This window comes from Tarenaya hassleriana, unplaced genomic scaffold (genome assembly GCF_000463585.1).
Source record: "Tarenaya hassleriana unplaced genomic scaffold, ASM46358v1 Cleome10, whole genome shotgun sequence".
Classification (NCBI taxonomy): domain Eukaryota; kingdom Viridiplantae; phylum Streptophyta; class Magnoliopsida; order Brassicales; family Cleomaceae; genus Tarenaya; species Tarenaya hassleriana.
In genome coordinates this window covers 3,716,801-3,742,567 of record NW_010960188.1, presented here as the reverse complement: position 1 = coordinate 3,742,567, position 25,767 = coordinate 3,716,801, and the positions used below count along the sequence as shown (strand labels likewise).

The window sequence follows — 25,767 nt, the reverse complement described above, 5'->3', positions numbered from 1 at the left end:
CAGAATAAGTTGGGTACGAGATTGATTCCATTTTTGAGAGATTTTGAGAGCACTTTCGGAAATTTCTTGCAAAAACTCTCCCGAAAGCTTTCTTTCATCTTCTTCTTCACGTTTCCTTGTCTGTGCGTTCTTGAACGAACAATTCTAGAACGTATTTCTCTTCATTGTATCTCAGAATCGTATTCCGGTAGTCCTTGCTCATAACGGACGGAATAACGGTTTTAGGAAAGTGTCTACGCCTTGAAGAGATATCCGGTCCCTCGGTTCGATTTCATTCTCATTTTTCCGTTGATTTCCTCCAGATCTCTAACAACCTGCTCCCTGTGCAGGGTGGAAGCTGAATCGTTGACCATCTCTTCTTCAAATGCACCTATTCCTCGGCGGTCTGGCCCTCTATCGCAGGTGAGGCCCGGTCACTGTTCCGGCAAAGCAGAACACTCCTAGAGCATATCCAATAGCTGATCAACTATGCAGTTCTTTCAGGCTGTCCTCTACTCCCGCTGGATGGAACGAAATACTCGGGTTCACGGAAGAGAAAGCGGGCCCTCTTCTGTGCTGGGCCCTGATGTCCTACGACTGACACGGCGAAAGGTCTCATCGCTCCGGCAGTCCCTAGCCTCATCGAACTCCTCTAATGGCCCGGTTACTCTCTGGTTTAGACACTTGTCTTATAGTCCTTGAACTGCTGATTAATGTACTTTGTGCATTTTAAGCAACAACCACTCTCTTGTACGTTAAATTCCTCATTAATGCAATTTACCTTTAACAAAAAAAAAAATAAAGATTAGAAAGTCTCGACCTTTTTTTTTTTTTGAATTCTGAAATCTAGAATTGAAATAAACAAGTCTGGAAAATTGGAATTTCGAGCAGAGGCAATTAAGGGGGTAAACTTCAGCAATACCTTATGCATCGCATTGTTTTCATCGATACACTCCTCAAAATCTAAAATATTTTTTTATCAGATTCTACACCCCATTTTAGATAAAATGACTTAAATAACCTTATACATAAAATATCTAAAATATCCTTTTATATTTGAATTTAGAAATATATATATTAAAAATATTTTTAAATATTTTTGTTTTAATTTGTCCACATGACTTTTTAAATTAATTTCGATTTCATCTTTTTTTTCTTGAATAGGCACACTTTTCAAAATTTTAAATATATTCGTTCTAATTTGTCTACGTATTTTTTTCAATTAATTTGGTCACAATTGATACTATTTTTCTGGTTACAATTATTACTCTTTATTTACAACTTGTTTTTGGTAGCATATACAACTTCTTGTGTTTGATTTTTTTATGCACAAACTTGATCAAGATTTTGGTTTCGGTGGATTCTCCATCTCGCTCTGCAATAAAACAAATGTATTCAGTTGTATTAGCGACTAGTATACATATTCAAATACTATTACGACTAATTCACTTCACAGACACTCCTATAATATTTAGTGGCATCTACCATTATCTCAGATGACAACTTTGTAATTATGAGTTGCGAATAAGACTAATTAATATACGCACAAAATATTTCACAATTTTTTAGATAATCTGAACGAATTCGAAAAAAAACTCATCTAAAATACTCACATCATATGAGCAGAAGAATCTTCTATCATTTTTCTCCGCGGATTTATTTTTTCGGTCGACTTAAATGCGTCGCTCCGATTTAGACCTTTTCACCCGACGAAGGCGAATATTCCTCTTGATTCTGGGTTTCTTCGCTCCATCTCACTAGGTTTGCTTCATTTTGCTCGATTTCGTACTCAAAGTTTCGTTTCTCTCTCAACACCTTCGTATGTCTTTTGATTTTCGAAAAATGATTCTAAAAAATCCTAACTCCCTCTTTATTCTTTTTATTTCGGCACCTTTCTCAAAATTTTAATCTACATGTGGCTGACTTTTATTAAGGATAGAAAAGAATTTTCTAAGTTTTTTAATGGTATGTCTGTAATTTGATAATTACTTATTTTTTTTTTAGGTGTACCGGTGATAGGCAGGAAAGGTGTAATCTTGAAGTTTAACCAATTAAGGGGCAAGTGAAAAGCCAACGCATTTATATGTATCGTTACATAACCTATGAAGCGAACGTCGAGTCTCATCACAGAAGCCTTCATCCGTCTCCGGTCGACGTCGCCGATTCGCTCCGCCGCAGCTTCTCCGTTTAAAGTAGATCCGGCGACCCGAAAATCCGTTTTCTTTCTCGCCGGTAGATCCATGGATAGTGCCGTTAGAGCTCCTGAATCCGGCGGCTCCGGCGTGAAGACGCCCCATCAAAAGATCGAGCTGCTCCAGGATTTTCTGAAGGAAGGCCCTGGTAGCATCTCAAACCCTAATTTTTTCTGGGATTGGGTTTTTCTCAGTTGTGACGTTCGAAGATTCCGACGATCACGAGTTATTAGGAAGGGAAAAGGATGAAGATCGCGATTGCCCTTTTCCTCGAGATAGAGAATATATATGAATCTGTAGTTTTGCTGTGGATGAAATCGTTCGCATAACCAGGTTTTGGTGATCGTGTTCATGTCGTTGTTTGTAGGTGGATGGGAGAAGACATGGGAAGCGGGAAATACTCCATGGGACTTGGGAGAAGCAACACCCATTGTTGTTCATCTAAGCGAGACCGGTTCATTACCAAAGGGAAGGGCTTTGGTTCCTGGTTGTGGCTCAGTAAGTCTGCGTTTGTACATCTTATATGTCGGAAATGAAGGATTGGAATTTGAGTGGAGTTAAATCTCTGGTGTTTTGATACAGTTCTGAACTATGGCTCTGTCTTATAATGCTGACTTACTATATTATGTTTTCTGAAGGCAAAATGAAACATGGTTCTTGCAGGGTTATGATGTGGTGGCAATGGCATGCCCTGACCGCCATGTCGTAGGGTTGGACCTATCAAAAACATCCATTGAGAGATCGAAAAAGGTGAGGATACATGTCCTAGGGTTGGATCTATCATATATGTAGGATACATTACATGTCATCATGATACTTTAGTTAATACTTTGTTTGATATGATCAATGCCAGATGTTTTCCTCAATGCCTAATTCGAAGTATTTTTCGTTCCTGGCTGAAGACTTCTTCACTTGGAAGCCGCCTGAACAATTTGATCTCATTTTCGACTACACGTATGTTTGAAATGTATTTCCTTGTTAAATATGAAATGCTATGTTACTCTGCCTTATAAACCAGGATTCTGACAATTTCTCACAGTTTTCTGACCGCCTTTCCTCCCGAAATGAGGCCATCATGGGCAAAGCGAGTGGAGCAACTTCTGAAACCTGGAGGAGAGCTTATAACACTGATGTTCCCTGTAAGAGAATCATAACATCACTCTCACTTGTTCTGATAACATGTTGGGTTCCGAAAGCTTTTAACCCTCGTATCCACATATCGGTGAAATCTGAAATCTGAATATGCCATCGCAGTTAGATGATCGTGACGGAGGACCTCCTTACAGCATATCTGTATCCGAGTAATCTCTCTTTCGCACCCTTTCACAGAGGAACTTTACTGTTTCTTTCTTCGATGCGTATCACGATCACAAAGAGAATTCCCTCAGCATTTTTTCGGTTTGTAACCTCTCATGTCATCTGCAGCTACAAGAAGATTCTGATTCCTCTAGGGTTCGAGGTAGCATCCATCGAGGATAATAAACTCGCCGTAAGACCACGCAAGGTATAACACCAATGCAAAATCTCGGGTTTTTCCTTGGTCCGGATTCCGGAAACTCTGTTGGATCAAAGAGTGGTTCTTGAGTTGAATTTGGAATATATACGATTTCTCAGGGAGTGGAGAAGCTGGGAAGATGGAAGAAGCCCTTCTTCGTCCAGTCCACCTTGTGATGTTTTCATGAACACCCAATCTCAAAGTTCTCTGCTTTATATACAAAGACCGTGCCTTGAGACAAAGCCATTAGGTGTCCTTGCATATACCAGGTAACACACACTGCAGAGCCTGTAAATTCACACTATCATCTGCTTTATCATGTAATTGATTTACATATATATATATATATATATAATTTTGCTAATACAAAGTTTTTTTGTTTCATATCCTATCCTACTTCCGTGTTTCATTATCTGAATATGTTGAGACCAAAACGTTGAAGACTCATCTTTGAGAATTGTATTGGAAAGTATGTATGCATGCACGTGCAGTCTTGATTGTAGATTAACTTAGAGATGGAAGGTTATGATGGTTATTTATAAATGTCTTCTGGTGTGTTTTTATTATATATATATGTACGATTCAAAATATCTACAGATTTATATATATATATATGAAAGCGTTTTTATTAACTCGTTTTTATGGTTGTTGGTAACAGCCCCCTTTGGTCCCCAATTGTTATCGTCATCTAGGGCTAGGGTTGGACATTTCGGTTCTGCCAATCAAATCGTACCGAACCAAAAAATATAGTTTTTTTTATCTATCTGAATCGATCAAAATTTCTGAACGGTAATAATTTTTAAAAAAATCGCATTTTTTGAAACCAAATCGAAATTTTAAAAAATCTGAAAAATTGATTTTTTTTAAAAGATCTAATTTTTTTTATAAAAGGCGGAATTGATCCTGAACTCAAATCGAATGGGGGCATTATCAAAAATACCCTTAAAATGCTACTTCTACTTCAAGACCTACCCTGGTCACATGTGACCAATGTGACCGAAATATAGTATGGTCACATTTTGATTTTTATCGATTATAACGTTAAATTTATGGTGATCACACTAATTCATTATGTTCATACCTTGTATATCTTACTAATCATTTGATTAAAACATCATAAATTTAACGTTATGAACAATGAGATCAATATGTGACCACACTATATTTCGGTCACATTGGTCACATGGTCACAAGGGTAGGTGTTGAAGTAGAAGTAGCATTTTAAGGATATTTTTGATATAATGCCAATCGAATGTGGAATATGATATAATAATAATATCTATTTTTATAAAACTAAAAAAAGCCGAACTGAAATATTTTTTTACGGAAACCCAGATCAAATACCGAATCTATCGTTATCATTGTCTCTTTTTGTAACGCCGACGGAACTGTGGAGATTCACAGAAATTGGTGACAAAATTGTACCAACTCCATCGTGTCGTGCTTGATTTCCCTTCTCTCTTTTTTTTTTTTGCTCTTTAAAAAAATATATATATAATTGCAGTTTTGAAAAATTTTCTTAATTTGTACATATAATTTTCAATTTTGCTACGCACTTCGAGAGTAAGGTTGAAAAAGACAATAGACAACGTGATTCCACTTTATGTGTTGGGTGTCACGATAAGACGGTAAAAAGGCATGTGCAAGTGGAGTAAGGTCACAGAGCCCCACAATTTGATGAACCCCACATTTTTAAAAAATGATTTTTAAATACTAATAATTTATAATTATATTTATTAATATACATATGATAAATAATTAAAATTATATTTGACAAAGTTTCGTAATTATCATCATTAAAATTTTATAATTTTTGAGTTATGTTTGTGATTTTTTAACATTAAATTTATCAATTAATATAATTAAAAAAATTATTTAATATTTTTATAAAAATAAAAATATATTTTGTACGTGGGACGGCTCTGCTACGTATGATTGACAGCCACACATACACACACATTTTCTCTCTAATAAAGTTTATCTTTCCTCGTAGCAGGTGCTTCTATACATACATAGACATTGTGGGTGCAGGGCCTAAACGCTTCAGCGAGAGAGAGAGAGAGAGAGAGAGAGAGAGATTAGAACCCTAAAAATGTCTGAAGAAAGGGTGGTCAAGAACGTTCAGGTTGGAGGAGAAGAAGAAGAAGAGACGGAGAGTATCATCAATGGCGCCTCGGACGAGCAGATCCCAACTCCCGAAGAAGCTGCCACTTTCTTGCCCAAAGCTGTGGCAGAAGGTACTGGTCATAATAACAACAATTCGTATTTGCATGCTTATATATATATATAATTAGGGCTTAATCGATCTAATATACATATATATATATATATATATATATATATAATGTGAGTGCGTTTGATTTGTTTGTGATGATGAAAGGAGGATGGGACAAGTGCTGGATAGAGAAGATAACGCCATGGGACTTGGGAAGACCCACACCTCTCATCCTCCATCTCCTCCACTCTTCCTCTCTCCCCTCTGGCCGTACCCTTGTCCCCGGTTGCGGCGGCGTCAGTCTCTCTCTCTCTACATTTTCATAATAATTTTTACATTCTATAATAATGCCATTATATGTTTCGGTGTGTATATATATGTAGCATGGATGGACCGTCGTCACTCGAACAATCAAATCGTCCGTCGGCTTCTATGGCCATCTAGAACCTAATAGATCACGGGAATTTTAGGGTTTAGTTGATCTAATGCGGTTTAAGATCTTCATTCTTGTAATTTTATCAGGCGTATATAAAATTAGATTCTTGTTTTCATTTTCTTTGCCTACATAAACTAAGATTTTATTGGCTGAGATTATTCAGCGTATATACGTTGTATATTTAGTTATATTATTAGATAGACTTTCACTGGTTTTAGGAGAGATCTCCTCCGCTAGTTACTAGGTTCTGTTATTGTTTTCGTTGTACATATACTTGGGCAGAGCTCCCACAATACACAGCAGTTCCTTGCCTCTCGATCCGATCATTTCTGACATGGTATCAGAGCCTAGTTGCTCTTGATCCACGTTTTTTTTTCTTTTTTCCTTTCTGTTCTCTTATGACTTCTTCTATTTCGTTCGACCCCGACTCTACCGGCCCGACTATGGCCTCGACTCCGACGGTTTTGCCTGTTGAAACTCCTCGGCGAACAATTTCTCCCTACGACCTCAGTCCCAGTGACAATCCGGGTCTCGTTTTGTCACAGCCTCTCTTACGTGGCCACAACTACGAAGAGTGGTCAATTAATATGCGTCATGCCTTGAAGTCTCGGAAGAAGTTCGGTTTTGTTGACGGCAAAATCACTCATCCGGATTCCGATTCGACTGATTATGAAGACTGGGAAACGAATAATTCGCTTATTGTTTCCTGGATTAAAAACACTCTTGAGCCATCTCTCCGCTCGGATGTTGTTCACCGTGAATTCGCTAGAGATCTGTGGGATTATCTCAAGCGCCGATTCGGAATGACGAGTGCTCCTCGTCTCCTTCGTCTTCGCAGCGAGCTTGTCAATTGTCGTCAGAAAGGGATGTCTGTGGAATCGTATTTTGGCAAGCTCACCAAATTGTGGGATGATCTCGCTACGCTTCGTCCTCTCAAAACCTGTCGCTGTGGGTTTTGTACCTGCAATATTGCTGCAGACTTCGAGAAGCAGCGACAGGAAGATAGACTCTATGAATTTCTTCTTGGCCTTGACGACGAAAAGTTCGGTGTTGTTCGATCGAACTTGCTTTCCCGTCAACCTATACCGACGGTGGAAGAAGCATATCTGGTCGTTACCCAAGATGAAGCTTCCAAAGATTCGGTGTCTCTCTCAGCAGCTGCGTCTGATATCGCGACATTCTCGGTTGGTGTTGAGTCTAAACCTCGTCCAACTCCAGCGGTAAAGGACAAGACTGTTCTATGTACCAATTGTGGCCGGTCCGGTCATGTCGTTGAAAGCTGCTTTCAGATTTTGGGGTACCCGGAGTGGTGGGGTGACCGTCCCCGCAGTCGCTCGGGTCGAGGTCGTGGTTCAACATCGTTTTCTCGCGGACGGGGGACAGTTCCTGCAAACTCTGTTCAGACTGCTTCTTCTGGCACTCTTGCTGTTACACCTCCTGCTTCTGTCATCTCCGATGCTTCTTCATCTACTGGTTTAAATGGTGACCAATGGAAAGCCCTGATATCCCTTCTCAATGCCGGTAAAATCAGTGCTCCAACCACATCTTCGGGTACGTTTTCGTCTGTCCCTTGGATTCTGGATACAGGAGCTTCGCGTCACCTAACAGGGCGTGTTGCTGAGTTGCGACACGGTGTTCCGGTGTCTCCTTGTCGGATTACCCTTCCGGATGGTCGGGTTTCGTGTGCTACTCAGTCCGGTTCTGTCTATCTCTCGGATAACCTTGCCCTTTCTGACGTATTGTTTGTTGACGGATTACATGTCAACCTCATCTCCGTTTCTCAGTTGATTGTGACTGCGTCGTTGAGTTCACTGATCGTTTTTGCTCCATTCAGGCCCGGGATTCGAAGATGGTGATTGGAGCGGGTGAGTTACGCGATGGACTCTATTATTTTCGGCGGTTTGAGGTTGCATCGGCTGTTCGTACAGATATCGGTGTTTCGTTTGAAGTGTGGCATAGACGATTAGGACATCCCTCGAACGCTGTGCTAGAGCAGATTTCGGGACTTGGATTAAATCGACCTATTAGTTTCTCAGTTGATTGTGATGTTTGTTTTCGTGCAAAGCAGACACGAGATTCTTTTTCACAAAGTTCTAATAAAACTTCTGATATTTTCCAGCTTATCCACTGTGATTTGTGGGGACCGTATCGAACACCGTCATTCTGTGGTGCTCGTTATTTTTTGACGATTGTAGACGATTTCTCTCGTGGTGTTTGGTTGTTTCTTATGCCCGATAAACGTCACGTTTCTGATCAGATTATTGCTTTTTTAGCAATGGTTGATAGACAGTTCGACAAGAAAGTTCGGGTTGTTCGCAGTGACAACGGAACGGAATTCACATGTCTCGGTAATTTTTTCCGTGCACAAGGAATCATACACGAAACATCGTGCGTTCACACCCCTCAACAGAATGGTCGTGTCGAACGCAAACATCGACACATACTCAATGTTGCTCGTGCTCTTATGTTCCAAGCTAATTTTCCGATCGAGTTCTGGGGTGATTGTGTCTTAACAGCCGGGTTTCTCATCAATCGAACACCCACGAAGCTGTTAAATGGGCGTTCTCCCTTTGAGATAATTTATGCCAGGCAACCGGGTTATCAACATCTGCGCACGGTGGGTTGCTTGTGCTACGCACACAACAAGTCCCTTCACGGCGACAAATTTGCGTCACGGAGCATTCGGAGTGTGTTTGTTGGATATCCTCAAGGTAAGAAGGGATGGCGTCTGTTTGACCTTGCAACTAGCCGGTTCTTTGTATCTCGAGACGTTGTGTTTTGCGAAGATCGTTTTCCGTTCTTGGAAATCCCACCGGCATCCTTGTCTCCCTCGCCGTTACCTTCGAGTCCCTGGCCAACTTTTGTTGATGACGAGGATCGTGTGCTGCCACCAGCTACTCCGTCTTCTCCTGTTCTCGCGGACCTTTCGGATTCGGCAACAGTGTCGAACAACTCTGTTTCATCACCTGCGATCGTCCTTTCTTTACCACCTGATGATATTAACGACAGGGGGGGTTGCCCTCCATCCAGCTCCGACTCTCCTCCCGCAGAGGATCTTGGTCGAGGAAAACGTACACGTTATTCTTCTACTCGTCTTCGGGATTACGTCACCAACACGGTTCTTGTCTCCAGACCGCCTTTCCCTTTGTAACATTCCTCGGCTGTTCCTTACCCTCTCTCGGATTTTGTTGGGTGCACGAAATTCTCGATAACTCACCGCGCGTTCCTTGCATCCATCACAGACGGCACAGAGCCCCGTTCGTACAAAGACGCACTTCGCGACCCAAGATGGAAGGCAGCTATGCAGGCCGAGATTGCGGCTTTGGAAGATAATCGCACGTGGACCATTGAACCCCTTCCTCCGGGGAAGAAGGCAATTGGGTGTCAATGGATATTCAAAATTAAGTATCGCTCCGATGGTTCCGTTGAACGCTATAAAGCTCGGTTGGTAGTCTTGGGAAATCGTCAAGTTGACGAACTAGACTATGGAGAGACTTTTGCTCCCGTCGCCAAAATGGTCACGGTTCGCACCTTCTTAGTTGTTGCCGCTGCTCGGAATTGGGATATTCATCAGATGGATGTTCATAACGCGTTTCTACACGGTGACTTGCGTGAAGAAGTTTACATGCGCATGCCACCGGGTTTCGAGTCTCCAGAACACGGTTACGCATGCCGCCTCCGTAAATCCCTGTATGGTTTGCGTCAAGCTCCACGTTGTTGGTTCGAAAAGCTCCGCTCGGCCCTTATAAGGTACGGGTTTGTTCAGTCCCAATCGGATCACTCGTTGTTTACTTTCCGCAAAGGTTCCGTACACTTGTGTGTTCTAGTCTATGTGGACGACTTGATCATCTCAGGGAACTCGTCTATTGCTCTACATGCCTTCAAGTCGTATCTTGGTTCGTGTTTTCGTATGAAGGACTTGGGTACGCTTAAATATTTCCTTGGACTTGAGGTCGCTCGCAGCAAGACCGGTATTTATATCTGTCAGCGGAAGTATGCTCTCGACATTATCTCCGAGGTTGGGTTACTAGGTTGCAAGCCGGCCCATTTTCCATTGGATCAAAACCACCGTCTTTCGTTGTCCGATAGTCCTCTTCTCACCGATGCCGGGAAATATCGCCGTCTCGTGGGTCGCCTCATTTACCTAACTGTTACTCGCCCGGAGCTCGCTTATTCTGTTCACATTCTATCACAGTTTATGCACACGCCTCGACAGGACCATTGGGACGCTGCCATGCATGTCGTTCGTTATTTAAAACGAGACCCGGGTCAAGGAGTTCTCTTTCGATCTGATTGCGATCTTCGTCTCCGTGGCTGGTGTGATGCAGACTACGCCGGTTGCCCCCTCACCCGCAAATCCGTTAGTGGGTGGTTCGTCCAACTCGGATCCTCCCCAATTTCATAGAAGACTAAGAAGCAATCCATTCCGTCGTTGTCCTCGGCAGAATCCGAATATCGCGCCATGCGTCTCACCACTTGCGAACTTCTCTGGATCAAGAGCCTTCTATCTACTCTCGGTGTGGACCATTCCTCACCAATGTTGCTGTTTTGTGATAGTCAAGCCGCTCTCCATATCGCATCCAACGATGCTTACCACGAACGCACGAAACATATTGAGGTGGACTGCCATTTTCTTCGACATCACCTCGATCATGGAAACATTCTTCCGCGTCATGTGTCAACACGGGAACAACTGGCGGATATTTTCACCAAAGCGTTAGGGAAAAAGGAATTTGCTTGGTTTCTTGGCAAGTTGGGATTGCATAATTTGCACTCACCAACTTGAGGGGTATTGGCTGAGATTATTCAGCGTATATACATTGTATATTTAGTTATATTATTAGATAGACTTTCACTGGTTTTAGGAGAGATCTCCTCCGCTAGTTACTAGGTTCTGTTATTGTTTTCGTTGTACATATACTTGGGCAGAGCTCCCACAATACACAGCAGTTCCTTGCCTCTCGATCCAATCACTTCTGACAGATTTTGACTATTAATTATACCCCAGCAAATATTAATGTGCTGTTTTAGATTAAGACGTTTTCAAGCGTAAGTAAATGACAGTCCAAGCTGTGCCTTAGAAATTTGTATCTAATGATGATGATGATGATGATGATGATGATGATGATGATGATGATGATGATATGGAATGTAGGGCCACGACGTGGTTGCAATGGCAGGCCCCGAACGCTTCGTTGTTGGATTGGACATTTCAGAAAATGCTCTAACCAAAGCAACCCAGGTACTGTTTTTCACGTCTCTCTCTCTATATATATATATATATATATATATAAAACCATTTCAAGAATATATATATATCCCCACATCATATATATAATATATCCGGTGGATATTTCTTCCAAATGATGCAGAGGTACGCCCAAGAGCCGAACTCAAAGTACTTCACATTCGTTAAGGAAGACGTTTTCACTTGGCGCCCCGACGAATTGTTCGATCTCATCTTCGATTACGTGTGAGTTTCCACCATCTCATTCGATCGACACATTACTATATATATATATATATATATGGTAATGTTTTTATATGGATAAGATGCTTAGAGCAAGGAGTCTTGAATGATTTTTGAAATAATGGCAATGTATATATATGTTACGTAAAATCGGAAACGTCGTACGACAGATTCTTCTGTGCAATTGAACCCGAGCAAAGACCGGCGTGGGGCAAGGCAATGCACGAACTCCTCAAACCCGACGGCGAATTGCTTACTCTCATGTATCCGGTACATATACACACACATATGATCGTTCCTTTTTCTTTTTCTTCATCGAATGAGCATGCATATCACATTTGGCATTGAAATATATACTAAGAGCATGCATTCTTTCTTATTATTTGGCACGTGGGGTTAGATCACCGACCATGACGGCGGACCTCCATACAAAGTCGATGTCTCGACGTAAATCCTCGTTTCCCTCTTCTCGTCTTGTCATTTCATCGTTTCATATATCTATCGGGATAAATTATCAGAGATTCGTATATATCTCTAATATTATTTTTTTCTTCTTCTCCGGGTTTCAGCTACGAAGAGGTTCTGATTCCATTAGGGTTCAAAGCGGTGTCCATCGAGGACAATGAACATGCCTTGGTAACTCGCAAGGTACAAGCCGCGTTTCCTATATCGACCGTACCATGATTGTCGATAATATTCCGTATTCACGTTTATTACAATTACTATATATATATATATATATAGGAATCAATTAGGGTCTCCCTTCATTTAAAATTCGTGTCTTGGTTATGGGCAGGGGAAAGAAAAGTTGGGGAGGTGGAAAAAGACGAACTGAGGATCTTATAATAAAGTCTGTCCATGAATCTGATTATCAATAATCAAATTGTAATGATTGATATTATGCGTTATATATATTTCGTATGTGTTTTCATTTTAATCGATGAACGTTATGGTTTTATTTTATTTTTTTCTGTAAGTTTATAAACTTGATGGTATCGTCTATTATATATGAAACCAAATGTCGATTTTAATTTCCGTTACCAGCTTATGTGTTACGGTCTAAAATTGTTGACGAAGATTTAGACCGTATTTCACTACATATAGTTTATAAACTTCAATATCTATATATATATATATACCCAAAGACGAAATCAAACATTTTAGAATTAAATGAAATAATACATTTTATATCATTGCTTTACAGCGTTCGGCATATAGGACTCGAATCAAAGCCCCTAAAACCCAATTTTTTTCTCTCACCATTGATACTAACGGCGTCGTTTCGCTGGTTATAAATAGAATTTGGGCAGAAACTTTGTCCGACCAAACATGGCGGAAGGCGAAGGAGAAAGAAACTCTCCTGTCCGTAAACTCATCGCCATGTCTCTCCCGAACACTCCGCTTCATCTCTCTCTCTCCTCTTACATTTCCCCCTCTCCTTTTCTCTTTCCTCTTCTTCCATTCTCTCTCTGTTTCGATCTTTCCCTGTTCAAACTATGGATAAACACAACGTTGTCGCCGATGACAACGACGACGCCGTAATATCCGGCGTTCCTCCGCCGCGTAAGATCCATTCCTACAGCCACCAGCCCCGTGCCTCCTCCGGCAAAAAGGGTCACCACCGTTACCGCCGAGGCAGCCTCGATGACATCCCTAAGATCGAGATCCACTCCGGGACCGGTGACATCGCTGGCGAAGACTCCGATGACGAGTTTTACCCTTACGCCGCCTCCAATTGGACGTCTGTCACCGCCTCCGGTGACAGCGGCGACGCCGACGACTACGTTGTCATCCCTCAGCCGGAGATCAGCGACGATTTTCAGCCGTTGCCGGAGTTTATTGGCTCCGGAGGCGGAGTGGGCATGTTCAAGGTGCCGCTCCGGTCGGCGGTGCACTCGGCTCGGCCGCCTTGTCTCGAGCTCCGGCCGCATCCGTTGCGGGAGACGCAGGTCGGGAGGTTCCTAAGGAACATTGCGTGCACGGGGACGCAATTGTGGGCAGGGCAAGAGAGCGGCGTGAGATTCTGGAACTTCGAGGACGCGTTCGCGCCGGGGTGTGGGCTCAACGGCCGGGTCAGGAGGGGGGACGAGGACGCCGCTCCGTTTCACGAGTCGACCAACACTTCTCCCACAACGTGTTTGATGGTCGACAACGGGAATAGGCTCGTCTGGAGTGGCCACAAGGACGGGAAGATCCGGTCGTGGAGGACGGATCTTGTCGCTGATGATAAGAGCCCTTTCAAGGAAGGCCTCTCATGGCAAGCTCACAAGGGTCCCGTCAATTCCATCATCATGAGTTTTTACGGTACGCCTCCTCTGCCTGTTCTTACAACTTCTGTCTGAAAAACTCTGAAAGGTGAAGACTTTTGTTGTGTGGGAATTGGCAGGTGATATGTGGTCATGTTCAGAAGGTGGTGTAATCAAGATATGGAGATGGGAATCAATGGAGAAATCCCTTTCGCTTAGGTCAGAGGAGAAGCATATGGCGGCATTGTTGGTGGAGAGGTCAGGCATCGATCTGAGGGCTCAAGTGACTGTGAACGGCACTTGCAGCATATCTTCCTCTGAAGTCAAATGCTTGTTAGCGGATAACGTAAGAGCTAAAGTCTGGGCAGCTCAGCCTCAGTCATTTTCATTATGGTAAGTAGATTTCGGGTAAAAACGACAAACTTTTGTCCAAAATCTTCTAGTAAGTTGTGTCTCATGCCCTTGGCGGCGATGCATTCTATCTATGGCAGGGATGCTAGAACAAAGGAGCTACTGAGAGTGTTCAACATCGAGGGTCAGAATGAAAACCGGGTCGAAATGCCATCCGGGCAAGATCAGCCAGCAGCAGAAGACGAGATGAAGGTGAAGTTTGTTTCCTCGTCTAAAAAGGAGAAACCGCATGGATTCTTGCAACGGTCGAGAAACGCTATAATGGGAGCAGCGGACGCTGTTCGTCGGGTTGCAACGAGAGGAGCAGGTGCATTTGCCGAGGACAACAAAAAGACGGAAGCAGTAGTGTCAACCGGTGATGGAATGATATGGACTGGATGCACAAACGGATTGATCATACAATGGGACGGAAACGGAAGCCGAGTGCAGGATTTCCGCCACCACCAATGCGCCGTTCTGTGTTTCTGCACTTTCGGCGAGAGAGTGTATGTGGGTTACGTTAGTGGTCACATCCAAATAATCGATCTCGAAGGCAATCTAGTGGCAGGATGGGTTGCCCACAACAACGCCGTGATAAAGATGGCGGCTGCTGATGGTTACGTATTCAGCTTAGCCACTCACGGAGGTATACGAGGGTGGCACGTGATTTCTCCCGGGCCTCTGGATGGAATAATACGGTTGGAACTGGCCGAAAAAGAGCGGATATACGCGCAAACAGACAATGTTAGGGTCCTGATCGGTTCATGGAATGTCGGACAGGGAAGAGCATCCCATGATTCACTCATGTCTTGGTTGGGTTCTGTATCATCAGATGTCGGAATTCTCGTTGTCGGGTTACAAGAAGTGGAAATGGGTGCCGGTTTCCTGGCTATGTCAGCAGCTAAAGAAACGGTGAGAAAATAACCGAAACAGATATCCGATCTTTAGAATATCGGCTTTATTTTTACCTCTTAATGTTTCTATCTTAGGTAGGAGGAAATGAAGGGAGTTCGGTAGGGCAGTGGTGGATAGACACGATAGGGAAGGCCTTGGACGAGAAGACGGTTTTTGAACGTATGGGTTCGAGGCAGTTAGCCGGCCTGCTTATATCTCTTTGGTGAGGAAACCCTTTCGTGGATATACCGTGTTTTATTACAGAACCGTTTCTCCATTACAAATGTCCTAACGTTTGCGATTTATGAATTAAGGGTGAGGAAGAATCTGAGAACCCATGCCGGAGATATTGATGTTGCAGCAGTCCCTTGCGGGTTTGGCCGTGCAATCGGAAATAAGGTACTCATTTTTCCTATCCTTAAAGATTTGGATATGGAAAAGAAACTCGTGTCTCGGTCCGACATTGTTGTAGTCTCACTTGTTTTATTGTATGGATGTATGTCGGAAAAAAAAAACAAGGGAGGTGTGGGTTTGAGGATAAGGGTGTTTGATCGGATAATGTGCTTCATTAACTGTCACTTGGCCGCGCATTTGGAAGCCGTCAACCGACGGAATGCTGATTTCGACCACATTTACAAGACGATGTCTTTTTCCCGGCCATCAAACACGAACAATGCACCGGCCGGTAATTTATCCTCCTTACTGAATTTCGCTGCTGAATTTCGCCGGTCAATATCATCATCCTCATTCATAGTCATGGCTTTTTAAACTTTTGCAGCCGGTGTGTCTACCGGGTCTCACACAACGAAGAGCTCGAACGTATCGCCTCTTTCCTATCCGTTTTCGAGAATAGATGAGAGAAGATTTGAACTTGCTTTACATTTCCATCTCTCTGAACATTCCTTTGTGCGCAGAATGCAAACGTCAATGCGGAAGAGACGAAGCAGGATTTAGCAGAGGCGGACATGGTCATATTCTTCGGAGATTTTAACTACCGGCTCTTTGGAATATCGTACGACGAAGCAAGGGACTTTGTCTCGCAGAGAAGCTTCGATTGGCTTAGAGAAAAAGATCAGCTCAGAGCCGAGATGAAGGCCGGCAAAGTTTTCCAAGGAATGCGTGAGGCTATCATCACTTTCCCTCCGACTTACAAGTTCGAAAGGCATAAATCCGGCTTAGGAGGTATAGAACAATGCATGTACGAACCGACTTTTCAAGAGCTCGATGTTCACAGAAAGATCATTTTCCCATCGATTCTTTTCCTTTTTGTCAGGATATGATTCCGGGGAGAAGAAGCGGATTCCCGCATGGTGTGACAGAGTAATATACAGAGACACTCGTAGCGGTCCGGATTCCGAGTGCAGTCTAGACTGCCCTGTAGTTGCCTCAGTCATGCTGTAGGGTTTCACTTTTTTACAAATCCATCCCGTGATTGATTCTTTCTTTCAATCTCTAACAAAAAAAAATTTTGTTTTTCGAAAAAACGAAAGATACGAGGCCTGCATGGACGTAACAGAGAGTGATCACAAACCGGTACGTTGCAAGTTCCACGTGAAGATAGAGCATGTCGATAGGTCAGTCCGGAGACAGGAGTTTGGTAGGATCATTCAGACAAACGAGAAGGTCAGGGCGATGTTGGATGAACTGCGTTGCGTCCCCGAGATCGTTCTCAGCAGCGACAACATCGTTCTACAGAACCAGGACACTTACGTTCTACGCATCACTAACAAGTCCGCCAAAGAAAAAGCCGTTTTCAGGATCTTGTGTGAGGGGCAGACCACTGTCCGAGAGGACGAAGATGTGGCAGCAGCAGCAGCCGAGTATCATCCACGAGGCTCCTTTGGTTTTCCGCAATGGCTCGAGGTATGAAACTTACACGAGGAGTCGGTTCGTAAGTCATCCGGGCATGACTGGTATATACATACATACATACACACATACATATATATATATATATGCAGGTGACACCGGCGGCAGGGACGATAAAACCAGATGGTTTCGTGGAGGTGTCGGTTCACCACGAGGAGTTTCACACGTTGGAAGAGTTGGTGGACGGGATACCTCAGAACTGGTGGTGCGAGGACACGAGAGATAAAGAGGCGGCTCTCGTGGTCAACGTTCAAGGCGGCTGCTCCACCGAGACTGTGAGCCACTGTGTCCACGTCCGCCACTGCTTCTCGGCCAAGACGTTGAGGATCGAGCCCAAGCCCCAGAGTCTGAAGAAGAACCAAGGCGGCTCGTCATCTGAGTCGCAGAGCGGGAAGAAGAGCCAAGGAGGGTCGCATCGTCAGAGGCCGGAGAACAGTTCCAACTCGGACGAGAGCCGACATGGACCGGGCAGCAAACGTTGACGTTTAGAAACAGAACACAGTCTTTTGAGAAAAATGTTGGCAAGTACGAGCCCTCTTAATTGTAGATTAAATTAGACATCCTCCTCACATGTTTGTATTTTACATTTCAGACACAAACTTCCCACAGTTGTGGAGTTCAAATCTAATTTCATTATTTTTTTCCATATATTTGTATTTTTTTTTATTCTTGAGGGATCAACATCAACACAAAAACATGACCATAATTCAAAATTGGAAAATAACGATCCATGTCATGCGGTGCTTATACTAATGATCGTGATTAAGTTGTTATCAATTTAATAAACAATGTAATTGGGGGATTAAACCGGATATAAAATCCGCTAAATCAGTTAAATTATTTGGTGCATGACGAAAGCTGATGTATACAAAGGACGATAATGCCACTCCCCAACTAACAAAACGACTTGACGTGAACAAAAGACGCTTATACCCTCCCTAACCCTCTGTTTCATCGGAAGTGTTCCCCTGTCTCAGCCCTCTGGGCTTATCAGACACATCCTCGCATGTTTGCATTTTACAATCAGACACAAACTAATGGAAGGCAATCATTGACTCAATCAACCCATGATATTCGCTCGTATCAAATCTACACAATCACTTGTAATCTGTAACAAAATTATTCTCTTTCCTTTGTAGTTCCTTAGATTTAGCACTACAGGGTTGTATATATATTTTGCACAGTACCTCTCAAATAAGATAAGAAGAATATTCTTCCTTTCATGGTATCAAGAGCCTGTTGTCAAACGACTCTCTAATTTTTTTCCTTCGGCCATCTACATCTTATCTCTCAGACTTATAGCCATCAACCATGTCAACTGAGAATACCTCGTCTACAACTCCGACACATGACAATGTCACCCCGTTTGACATTCAAAACCCCCACACCACCTTGATTCACGTCAACATATCAAATGTTACCAAGCTCACCGCTTTGAACTACATTACCTGGAGTGTTCAAATCCGAGCTCTTCTTCAAGGTTATAACCTTGACAGCTTTCTCGACCCGACTACAGCTCCATCACCAACCATCACTACCAACAATGTCTCGACGACTAATCCGGCCTATACCCCATGGTTTCGCCAAGATCGACTGGTTTTTTCGGCTTTACTTGGATCAGTTTCTGGATCCTGCCAAGCACTCATAGCCTCGGCTCGTTCCTCCGGTGATGCATGGGTCACACTTGCCACGACATATGGTCGTTCCAGCCGAGGTCATATCAAACAAATAAAGGAGCAGCTCCGTCGACACACCAAAGGGACGAAATCCATCGACGAATACATGAACTTCTACAAAGTTAAAAGTGACGAACTTGCACTTCTTGGAAAACCAATGGATGGTGAAGATCTCCTCGATCTAATTCTTGCTGGGCTAGGAGAAGAATACAAGTCAATCAAAGACGTGGTTCAAGCAAAAGACACCACAATATCTTTTGTTGAGCTTCACGAGAAACTTATCTCGGCTGAAGTTGATATCCTTACATCGTCTCACGAATTAACTGGAATTCCGGTTACTGCCAATACGGTGCAGAACAAGCCTAGACAATCCTGGAGGTCCAACCCTCGACAACCTCAGCAAGAAGCACGTCATTCTCGGCCTTTGAACAACCCTGTTCGGGGTTACCAGGGAAAATGTCAGATCTGTGGTATTCAGGGACATAGCGCAAGGTACTGCCGTCATCTCCGTTCATCTACTGGATTTTCTAATGCACAACAATTCCAGGCACCTCGAAACAACACTCCGTGGCAACCAGTGGCAAATCATGCCGGCATTACTTCGTCGTCTTGGCTCCTAGACTCCGGGGCGTCACACCACATCACCACCGATCTACACAACCTATCACTTCATGAACCATACAACGGAGGAGATGAGGTGGTAATTGGTGATGGCACAGGGCTCAAAATCGCACACACCGGTTCTATGTCTTTACCCTCTTCCTCTCGAAACTTTGCTTTAGACCGTGTTTTCCATGTCCCTAATATTCATAAAAACCTTATTTCCATCAATAAACTTTGCTCCACTAACGATGTCTCCGTTGAATTTTTCGCCGATCATTTTCAGGTGAAGGATCGCCAAACGGGAACAACAATAGTTCGAGGGCAGCCTAATCATGGTGTGTACGAATGGCCTTTCTTGTTCCCCAAGTCAACCCAAAATGTCCTTCCTCAAGCTTTTCCCACGGTCAAAACACCGCTTTTTCACTGGCACAACCGCTTAGGTCATCCCTCAAGCGATATTCTTAATAAAATTGTGTCATGTTTTTCACTTCCCATGTCGTCTATGTCGAGTTCCTCGTTGTCTTGTGATTCATGCTTTATAAATAAAAGCCACAAACAATCTTTCTCAACTTCATCTTTGTCTTCCTCTCGGCCTTTAGAAATTTTATTTTCCGACGTATGGACGTCTCCCGTTTTATCATTTGATGGCTTCAAATATTACGTAATATTTGTTGACCATCATACACGATACACGTGGCTATACCCTCTCAAAAAGAAATCCGATGTCCATCTCGTATTTGTTAAGTTTAAAGCCCTTGTCGAAAACCGATTTCGAACCAAGATTGTCTCCCTCTATTCGGATAATGGAGGAGAGTACATTGCACTCACAAATTTTCTTTCCTCTAATGGGATATCTCATTTTACCACGCCACCACATACTCCCGAACATAACGGGATTTCCGAAAGAAAGCATAGACATATAGTAGAAACAGCCCTTACGTTACTCTCTCATGCGTCTATCCCTATCACCTATTGGACCTTCGCCATTCCAACCGCGGTGTACTTAATCAACCGCATGCCGACTACGGTTCTCGGCAACAATTCACCATACTATCTTCTTTTTAACCGTCATCCAAACTACTCAAAACTCCGCACCTTTGGGTGTCTATGCTTTCCTTGGATCCGACCGTATACGAAACACAAGTTACAACCTCGCTCTACTCCTTGTGTCTTCATGGGATATTCTCTAACACAAAGTGCATTCCTATGCTTAGAAATATCTTCAGCTCGGTTATATGTCTCTCGACATGTCGACTTTGTCGAAACCGAGTTTCCATTTCTTCGACAAAAGTCACCTACATCATGCCAAAAACCATCAGACCAAAATCTCTCTCACCCATTACCCTCCAGGTCATCTATTGTACACACATGGTCACCACACATGCTGCCTCGTTCTACGTTGACTCCGCGAAGCGTTCCAACACCACCAGAGACATCTACATCACCTTCTCACCCAACACAATCACAAGACACCACACCCTCTCCTCCACCAAACACACAACCAACACCTGTCACCAGCCCAAGCCAAACTCTTAGCTCACCACACACATCACTATCGATACCTTCTCCACCAAGAAACATACATCGAATGACCACGAGATCCAAAAATAATATTACCAAGCCTTCTACCAAATTCAGCCTTGTCACCAACATCTCACCGACCCAAGACATAGAACCATCGTGTGCCTCGCAAGCTCTAAAAGACCCGAAGTGGAGACAAGCCATGACCGATGAATTCAACGCATTGGTTCATAACGGAACTTGGTCTCTTGTTCCAAAGGATCCTTCATTCAACTTGGTGGGTTGCAAATGGGTTTTTCGTGTTAAAAGGCTCTCTAATGGCTCACTTGACAGGTACAAGGCTCGCCTCGTCGCTAAAGGATTCCACCAACGACCCGGTTTAGACTACACGGAAACATACAGTCCTGTCATTAAGCCGGCAACAATCCGAATTATAATCAGTCTTGCGGTCACAAATGGATGGGATCTACGACAAATTGACATCAACAACGCCTTCTTACAAGGCACATTGCATGAGGATGTTTATATGGTGCAACCCCCAGGATTTATCGACCATGACCGCCCTAACTATGTTTGCAAACTTCGGAAAGCAATCTACGGCTTAAAACAAGCCCCGAGAGCTTGGTACACGGAGCTTGGAAATTTCTTGAAGGATTCTGGGTTTGTTAACTCATTATCTGATTCCTCCCTATTCATCTTTCGCCAACAAGGAGTCATCATCTACTTAATCGTCTACGTTGACGATATAGTCATTACCGGCAGTCACACCAACGAAGTTCAAAGGTTTATTGACATTCTTGCTGATCGGTTTTCACTAAAAGATCTTGGAAAGCTTTCTTTCTTTCTAGGCATCGAAGTGACGAAGACAACTCATGGTGTTCGGCTAACACAACAACGTTATATAAAGGACCTGCTATCTCGGCATAAAATGAGTGACGCCAACCCGGTCCCAACACCGTTAGCATCAACAACGGTTCTCTCAGCCAAGACAGGAGTTACACTACCAGATCCTGAGGAATTTCGTCAAGCAGTGGGTGGTTTGCAATACCTATTACTTACAAGACCGGACATCGCATACGCCGTCAACAAACTTTCGCAATACATGCAATGTCCGACTGACAATCATTGGAAAGCCGTGAAAAGAATACTACGCTACATCGCTGGGACCAACTCTCATGGTATTCTCTTCCGCAAAACTTCTATCTCACATCTACATGCTTTTTCGGATGCCGATTGGGGTGGTGATCGTGACGATTTTGGATCTACGGGTGCATACATAACTTACTTGGGATGCAATCCAATATCATGGAGCTCGAAAAAGCAACGCTTCACAGCTAAGTCTTCGACAGAAGCTGAATACAAAGCCGTCTCGACAACAGCCTCCGAGGTTTGTTGGATTCAATCTCTTCTATCGGAACTTGGCATCCAACTCAACTCAACACCCGTCATTTACTGTGACAATGTGGGAGCCACTTACCTAGCAGCAAATCCGGTGTTTCATTCTCGAATGAAACACATTGCGATTGATTATCAACGAAGTTCCTGAAGCTGACGAGGTCTCCTCAGCACTGATGGAACAGGTAAAGCTTCGACCTACTTAAGCGGCTTCTTGTCCCTTGTCAGGTTCTATCTTTTTTTTTTGAGTTGGAGCTAACTGATCCTGCATTCGTGTCTCATCCTCAAAGGTTGATGGTATGATACAAAATCTTGAGAAAGAAATTGATGATGTGGATGTCAAGATTGGCAAAGGTTGGCAGCTGCTTGACAGGTATTGAAATCTTGAATGTTATATTATCAGCATCATCGCATTGGATGAAGTAAAACAATCCTCCCTGGATCAACTAACACCATTTATTGGCTCTAGCAGTATTCAAAATCCCGGCTTTTTTTGCACTTATCTAAGCTATTTGTAAATTGAGTCAATATATTCAACTCCAAGACCGTATTGTCCTTGTCTGCAGATCAATTTAGCCCTCTGCTTTACCATTCTTCTGTCGCCTTAGATTTGTTTAAAGACTGGAATTCATTAAACGTCTGCAGGGACCGAGACGGGAAGGTCACGCCAGATGAAGTGGCCTCGCTGACGGGCTTACCAAGGCACTTCCGCGCACACGTTTTGAAGACTTACGAATCAAGATCGGCGTCTCACCCGACACCACTCTTGACGGGGCATAATGGAAGGCAATCATTGACTCAATCAACCCATGATATTCGCTCGTATCAAATCTACACAATCACTTGTAATCTGTAACAAAATTATTCTCTTTCCTTTGTAGTTCCTTAGATTTAGCACTACAGGGTTGTATATATATTTTGCACAGTACCTCTCAAATAAGATAAGAAGAATATTCTTCCTTTCACAAACTTCTTGTCTTTACTCGTTTATTCTTTTTCTAGCTTCTTGTTAAACGCTCGAAATTGAGAGGTTAAAATCCAATTTTATTTTTCATAATTCGTATTTTTACATGAAATGGTTGACAGATTAAGTAACGAAATTGGAGATTAATGCAATATAACAATATCAAAGAGAAACAGGAAGCATTTTTTTTTTTGAAGGATCGACATCAACACAAAGAAACGCTCGATCGATAGCCGGACGCAATCTAATACGTGCATCCACGACGGCATCATCACCAAACTGCAGATTGCCATATTTATTTCTTGAAACGTTTCGGAAGAACAACTAATATTCGTGTTCTCGGATCAGAGACAACCCCGAGGCATGACCACACCGGAAGTAGCTCCTCCGATGTTCTTACACGAAGAAGTTGCGGATTTTCCCATGAACGTAAGCTTAATGTCATGTAATCGTATTCCCTGGCATGGATTCCTTCTGCTGCAATCGAATATCATAGCCTGCTGAGTTCTTGACGTGCCCTGAATGTTTTTGTACATCACCTGACTAATCTTCACTCCTGAACCCTAACATTATAATATGGAGAAGCACGAGATAAGTTACAATTAATGGCAATGTTTTTTTTCAATTTCATTTTTTTGGTTAGAAGAAGTTGTTGGTTACCTGTTGGGGACAACCTTGATTGCTGGGGCAGTAGTTTTGGTCGACGATGATAGGGTACTGAACGTTCCTCATGACCAGATTCTGGAAAAGAATGTTTCGGACGAAACCATTGCTCTGTCTTGCCCAAGTTTTGATCCGGACGCCGTTGTCGGATCCTGAGAACACCGAGTTTGTCAGAGTTATGTTCTGAACTCCGGCCTCATCCGCATCTCTTCCCAAACTCCCGATACTGCCGCAAAACATCGTCAAAATCTATGTTATCCAGTAGAGTGAGTGACCATTCCATGTGAAAAACGAAACGTTAATTATAATGAGTACCTGACACCGTGACCGGGACCACAGTTGAGTTTGGTCATGAAGAGATTACGAGTGCCCGGACCGATAGAGATACAGTCATCTCCGGTCTGGAACGTACTGTCGGTGACGGTGATGGCGGCAGAACCCTGGATGTGGAGACCGTCTGTGTTCGGACTCTGGTCGGGAGCCACCAGTTTTATCCTCCTCACCATCACATTGTTGCAGCTATTTATCACCAAATGTGTCGCCTGACTGTTTATCGACGTCAACCCACTCACCACCACATCATTCGCCCAGTTAAACGTCATCGACTGCACCATTAACCAAACTATCAATTAGATCTTGACCAAGAATATATATACACAGACATATATTTGCATGTCATACATAACACTTACCCGAGCGCCAACTGGACAATTCTTTCCAGATTTCCGACAAGCCCAGAAGCTGGAACCTCGAGCATCTAGAGTCCCGCCGACTATGGAGATCCGATTAACCTTGACGAACACGATCCAGTACCCTGAGTTCCCGAGGCCGCGGTAATCCGAGGGAGCCACGATCGTTCCCGAGATCTGAAACGTGATTCTGCTGCGGCATGGACCGCGGAATTCAACAGCTTTCAGCAAGTATCTGCCTCGTGGAACCGTGACCGTCGCGGCCATGGCGGATCGGCATGCAGCCTGCCATGCTCCGATGAAGGCTCGGGTCGAGTCGGTGACGCCGTCAGGTTTGGCACCAAACCTTATTACATTGTAGTTGTTAGCCGCCATTGAAGGCATTAGAAAGAGACTTGGAAAGAGAACAACAAATGCAATAATCTTTTCCATTTTTTTTTCCTGATTTTATTTTTTTGTCAATTCGACTCTGGTAGGGAAACGAGCACGTGAGGATAAGCAAAGGAAACGGTTATGACCGGTATTTATAATGCATGGTGGCATATTTTATATAAATTAATTGGTATAATCATATAATTTGAATTAATAATGATTGACTAATTATTTGCAAATGGTATAATATGATTGACATGCACGATAACGTATTAGGCTTTGTAATGATATATGTACGGTTCCCATGTGATAAGTAATGCGAATTTTCTCAAGCATTGTTTTAAGGCATGTGCTCCATGTTACCTTGTAATAATGTTGGCTATATTTTATCTTAAACATTTTAGTTTCCAATTTTAGTACCAAATACGAGTATGTATTATTTCTCTTTAATAATTTCATTAAATTTTCAAAAAAAATATTGAAGATCCGTATTTTTGCCCATTTATGGAATTGCATGATTTTCTTGATTATACACACACATATATATATATATATAGCTTTAAAATCCAAATAAAATGAAGAAATGGCTGACGATATAACCCTTTTTTTATAATTTAAAGTTTTAAGAAATAAACGGAAGACGAGTTTCATCATGCACAAAGCCCTTAGTCAATGGCATGTGATGACGATGTGGAGAA

The 25,767-nt window shown here is 43.0% G+C and overlaps 5 protein-coding genes and 1 long non-coding RNA gene across 9 annotated transcripts in view; 5 read left to right on the top strand and 1 right to left on the bottom strand.

Annotated features, from left to right (window-relative positions):
• Positions 1-5,738, top strand: part of LOC104804222 (probable thiol methyltransferase 2) — a 9,722-nt gene extending 3,984 nt beyond the window's left edge. Inside the window, exons 1-9 of one of the 3 annotated variants that reach the window (XR_002023678.1) lie at positions 1,984-2,319; positions 2,539-2,669; positions 2,835-2,921; positions 3,025-3,125; positions 3,211-3,310; positions 3,426-3,472; positions 3,597-3,675; positions 3,786-3,935; positions 5,663-5,738. Coding sequence is in view for 1 of the 3 variants with exons in the window: in XM_019200953.1 (XP_019056498.1) it covers positions 2,082-2,319; positions 2,539-2,669; positions 2,835-2,921; positions 3,025-3,125; positions 3,211-3,310; positions 3,426-3,472; positions 3,597-3,675; positions 3,786-3,842 (840 nt within the window). In the remaining 2 variants the exon portion in view is untranslated. Of the gene's footprint in view, positions 1-1,983; positions 2,320-2,538; positions 2,670-2,834; positions 2,922-3,024; positions 3,126-3,210; positions 3,311-3,425; positions 3,473-3,596; positions 3,676-3,785; positions 4,235-5,662 lie in introns of those variants that run through there. The other 2 variants (XR_002023674.1, XM_019200953.1) reach the window with 2 other exon arrangements.
• LOC104804252 (probable thiol methyltransferase 1) lies at positions 5,677-12,818 on the top strand. 2 transcript variants are annotated; one of them, XM_010528482.2, is made up of 8 exons: positions 5,677-5,903; positions 6,047-6,177; positions 11,473-11,559; positions 11,690-11,790; positions 11,958-12,057; positions 12,188-12,234; positions 12,357-12,435; positions 12,584-12,818. In XM_010528482.2, exons 1-8 carry the CDS (start codon positions 5,759-5,761, stop codon positions 12,620-12,622), a joined length of 729 nt encoding a protein of 242 aa, XP_010526784.1. In that variant the 5' UTR covers positions 5,677-5,758; the 3' UTR covers positions 12,623-12,818. The 2 variants fall into 2 exon arrangements, with proteins under 2 accessions (XP_010526784.1, XP_010526793.1); XM_010528491.2 differs by lacking the exon at positions 6,047-6,177 and having other exon boundaries at positions 5,735-5,903.
• On the top strand, positions 6,701-11,276 carry LOC104804236. The gene is made up of 2 exons (XM_010528464.2): positions 6,701-7,868; positions 8,152-11,276. The coding sequence occupies exons 1-2, from the start codon at positions 6,716-6,718 to the stop codon at positions 8,184-8,186; spliced, it is 1,188 nt and encodes a 395-aa protein (XP_010526766.2). The 5' UTR covers positions 6,701-6,715; the 3' UTR covers positions 8,187-11,276.
• Positions 12,819-13,073: 255 nt separating the features above from the next.
• On the top strand, positions 13,074-17,834 carry LOC104804266 (type I inositol polyphosphate 5-phosphatase 12). Its single transcript, XM_010528502.2, has 11 exons — positions 13,074-14,091; positions 14,174-14,426; positions 14,525-15,335; positions 15,413-15,540; positions 15,632-15,716; positions 15,837-16,002; positions 16,096-16,136; positions 16,232-16,499; positions 16,591-16,714; positions 16,808-17,180; positions 17,279-17,834. The coding sequence occupies exons 1-11, from the start codon at positions 13,284-13,286 to the stop codon at positions 17,666-17,668; spliced, it is 3,447 nt and encodes a 1,148-aa protein (XP_010526804.1). The 5' UTR covers positions 13,074-13,283; the 3' UTR covers positions 17,669-17,834.
• Positions 17,835-22,515: 4,681 nt separating this feature from the next.
• Positions 22,516-23,072, top strand: LOC104804168. The gene is made up of 3 exons (XR_770316.1): positions 22,516-22,566; positions 22,672-22,754; positions 23,027-23,072. It is a non-coding gene; the product is annotated as an uncharacterized LOC104804168 (long non-coding RNA).
• A 356-nt stretch (positions 23,073-23,428) lies between these two features.
• LOC104804175 (polygalacturonase) lies at positions 23,429-25,161 on the bottom strand. The gene is made up of 4 exons (XM_010528372.2): positions 24,701-25,161; positions 24,324-24,613; positions 24,006-24,234; positions 23,429-23,908 (listed from the first exon to the last, which is right to left on the bottom strand). Exons 1-4 carry the CDS (start codon positions 25,127-25,129, stop codon positions 23,690-23,692), a joined length of 1,167 nt encoding a protein of 388 aa, XP_010526674.1. The 5' UTR covers positions 25,130-25,161; the 3' UTR covers positions 23,429-23,689.
• Positions 25,162-25,767: the final 606 nt, after the last annotated feature.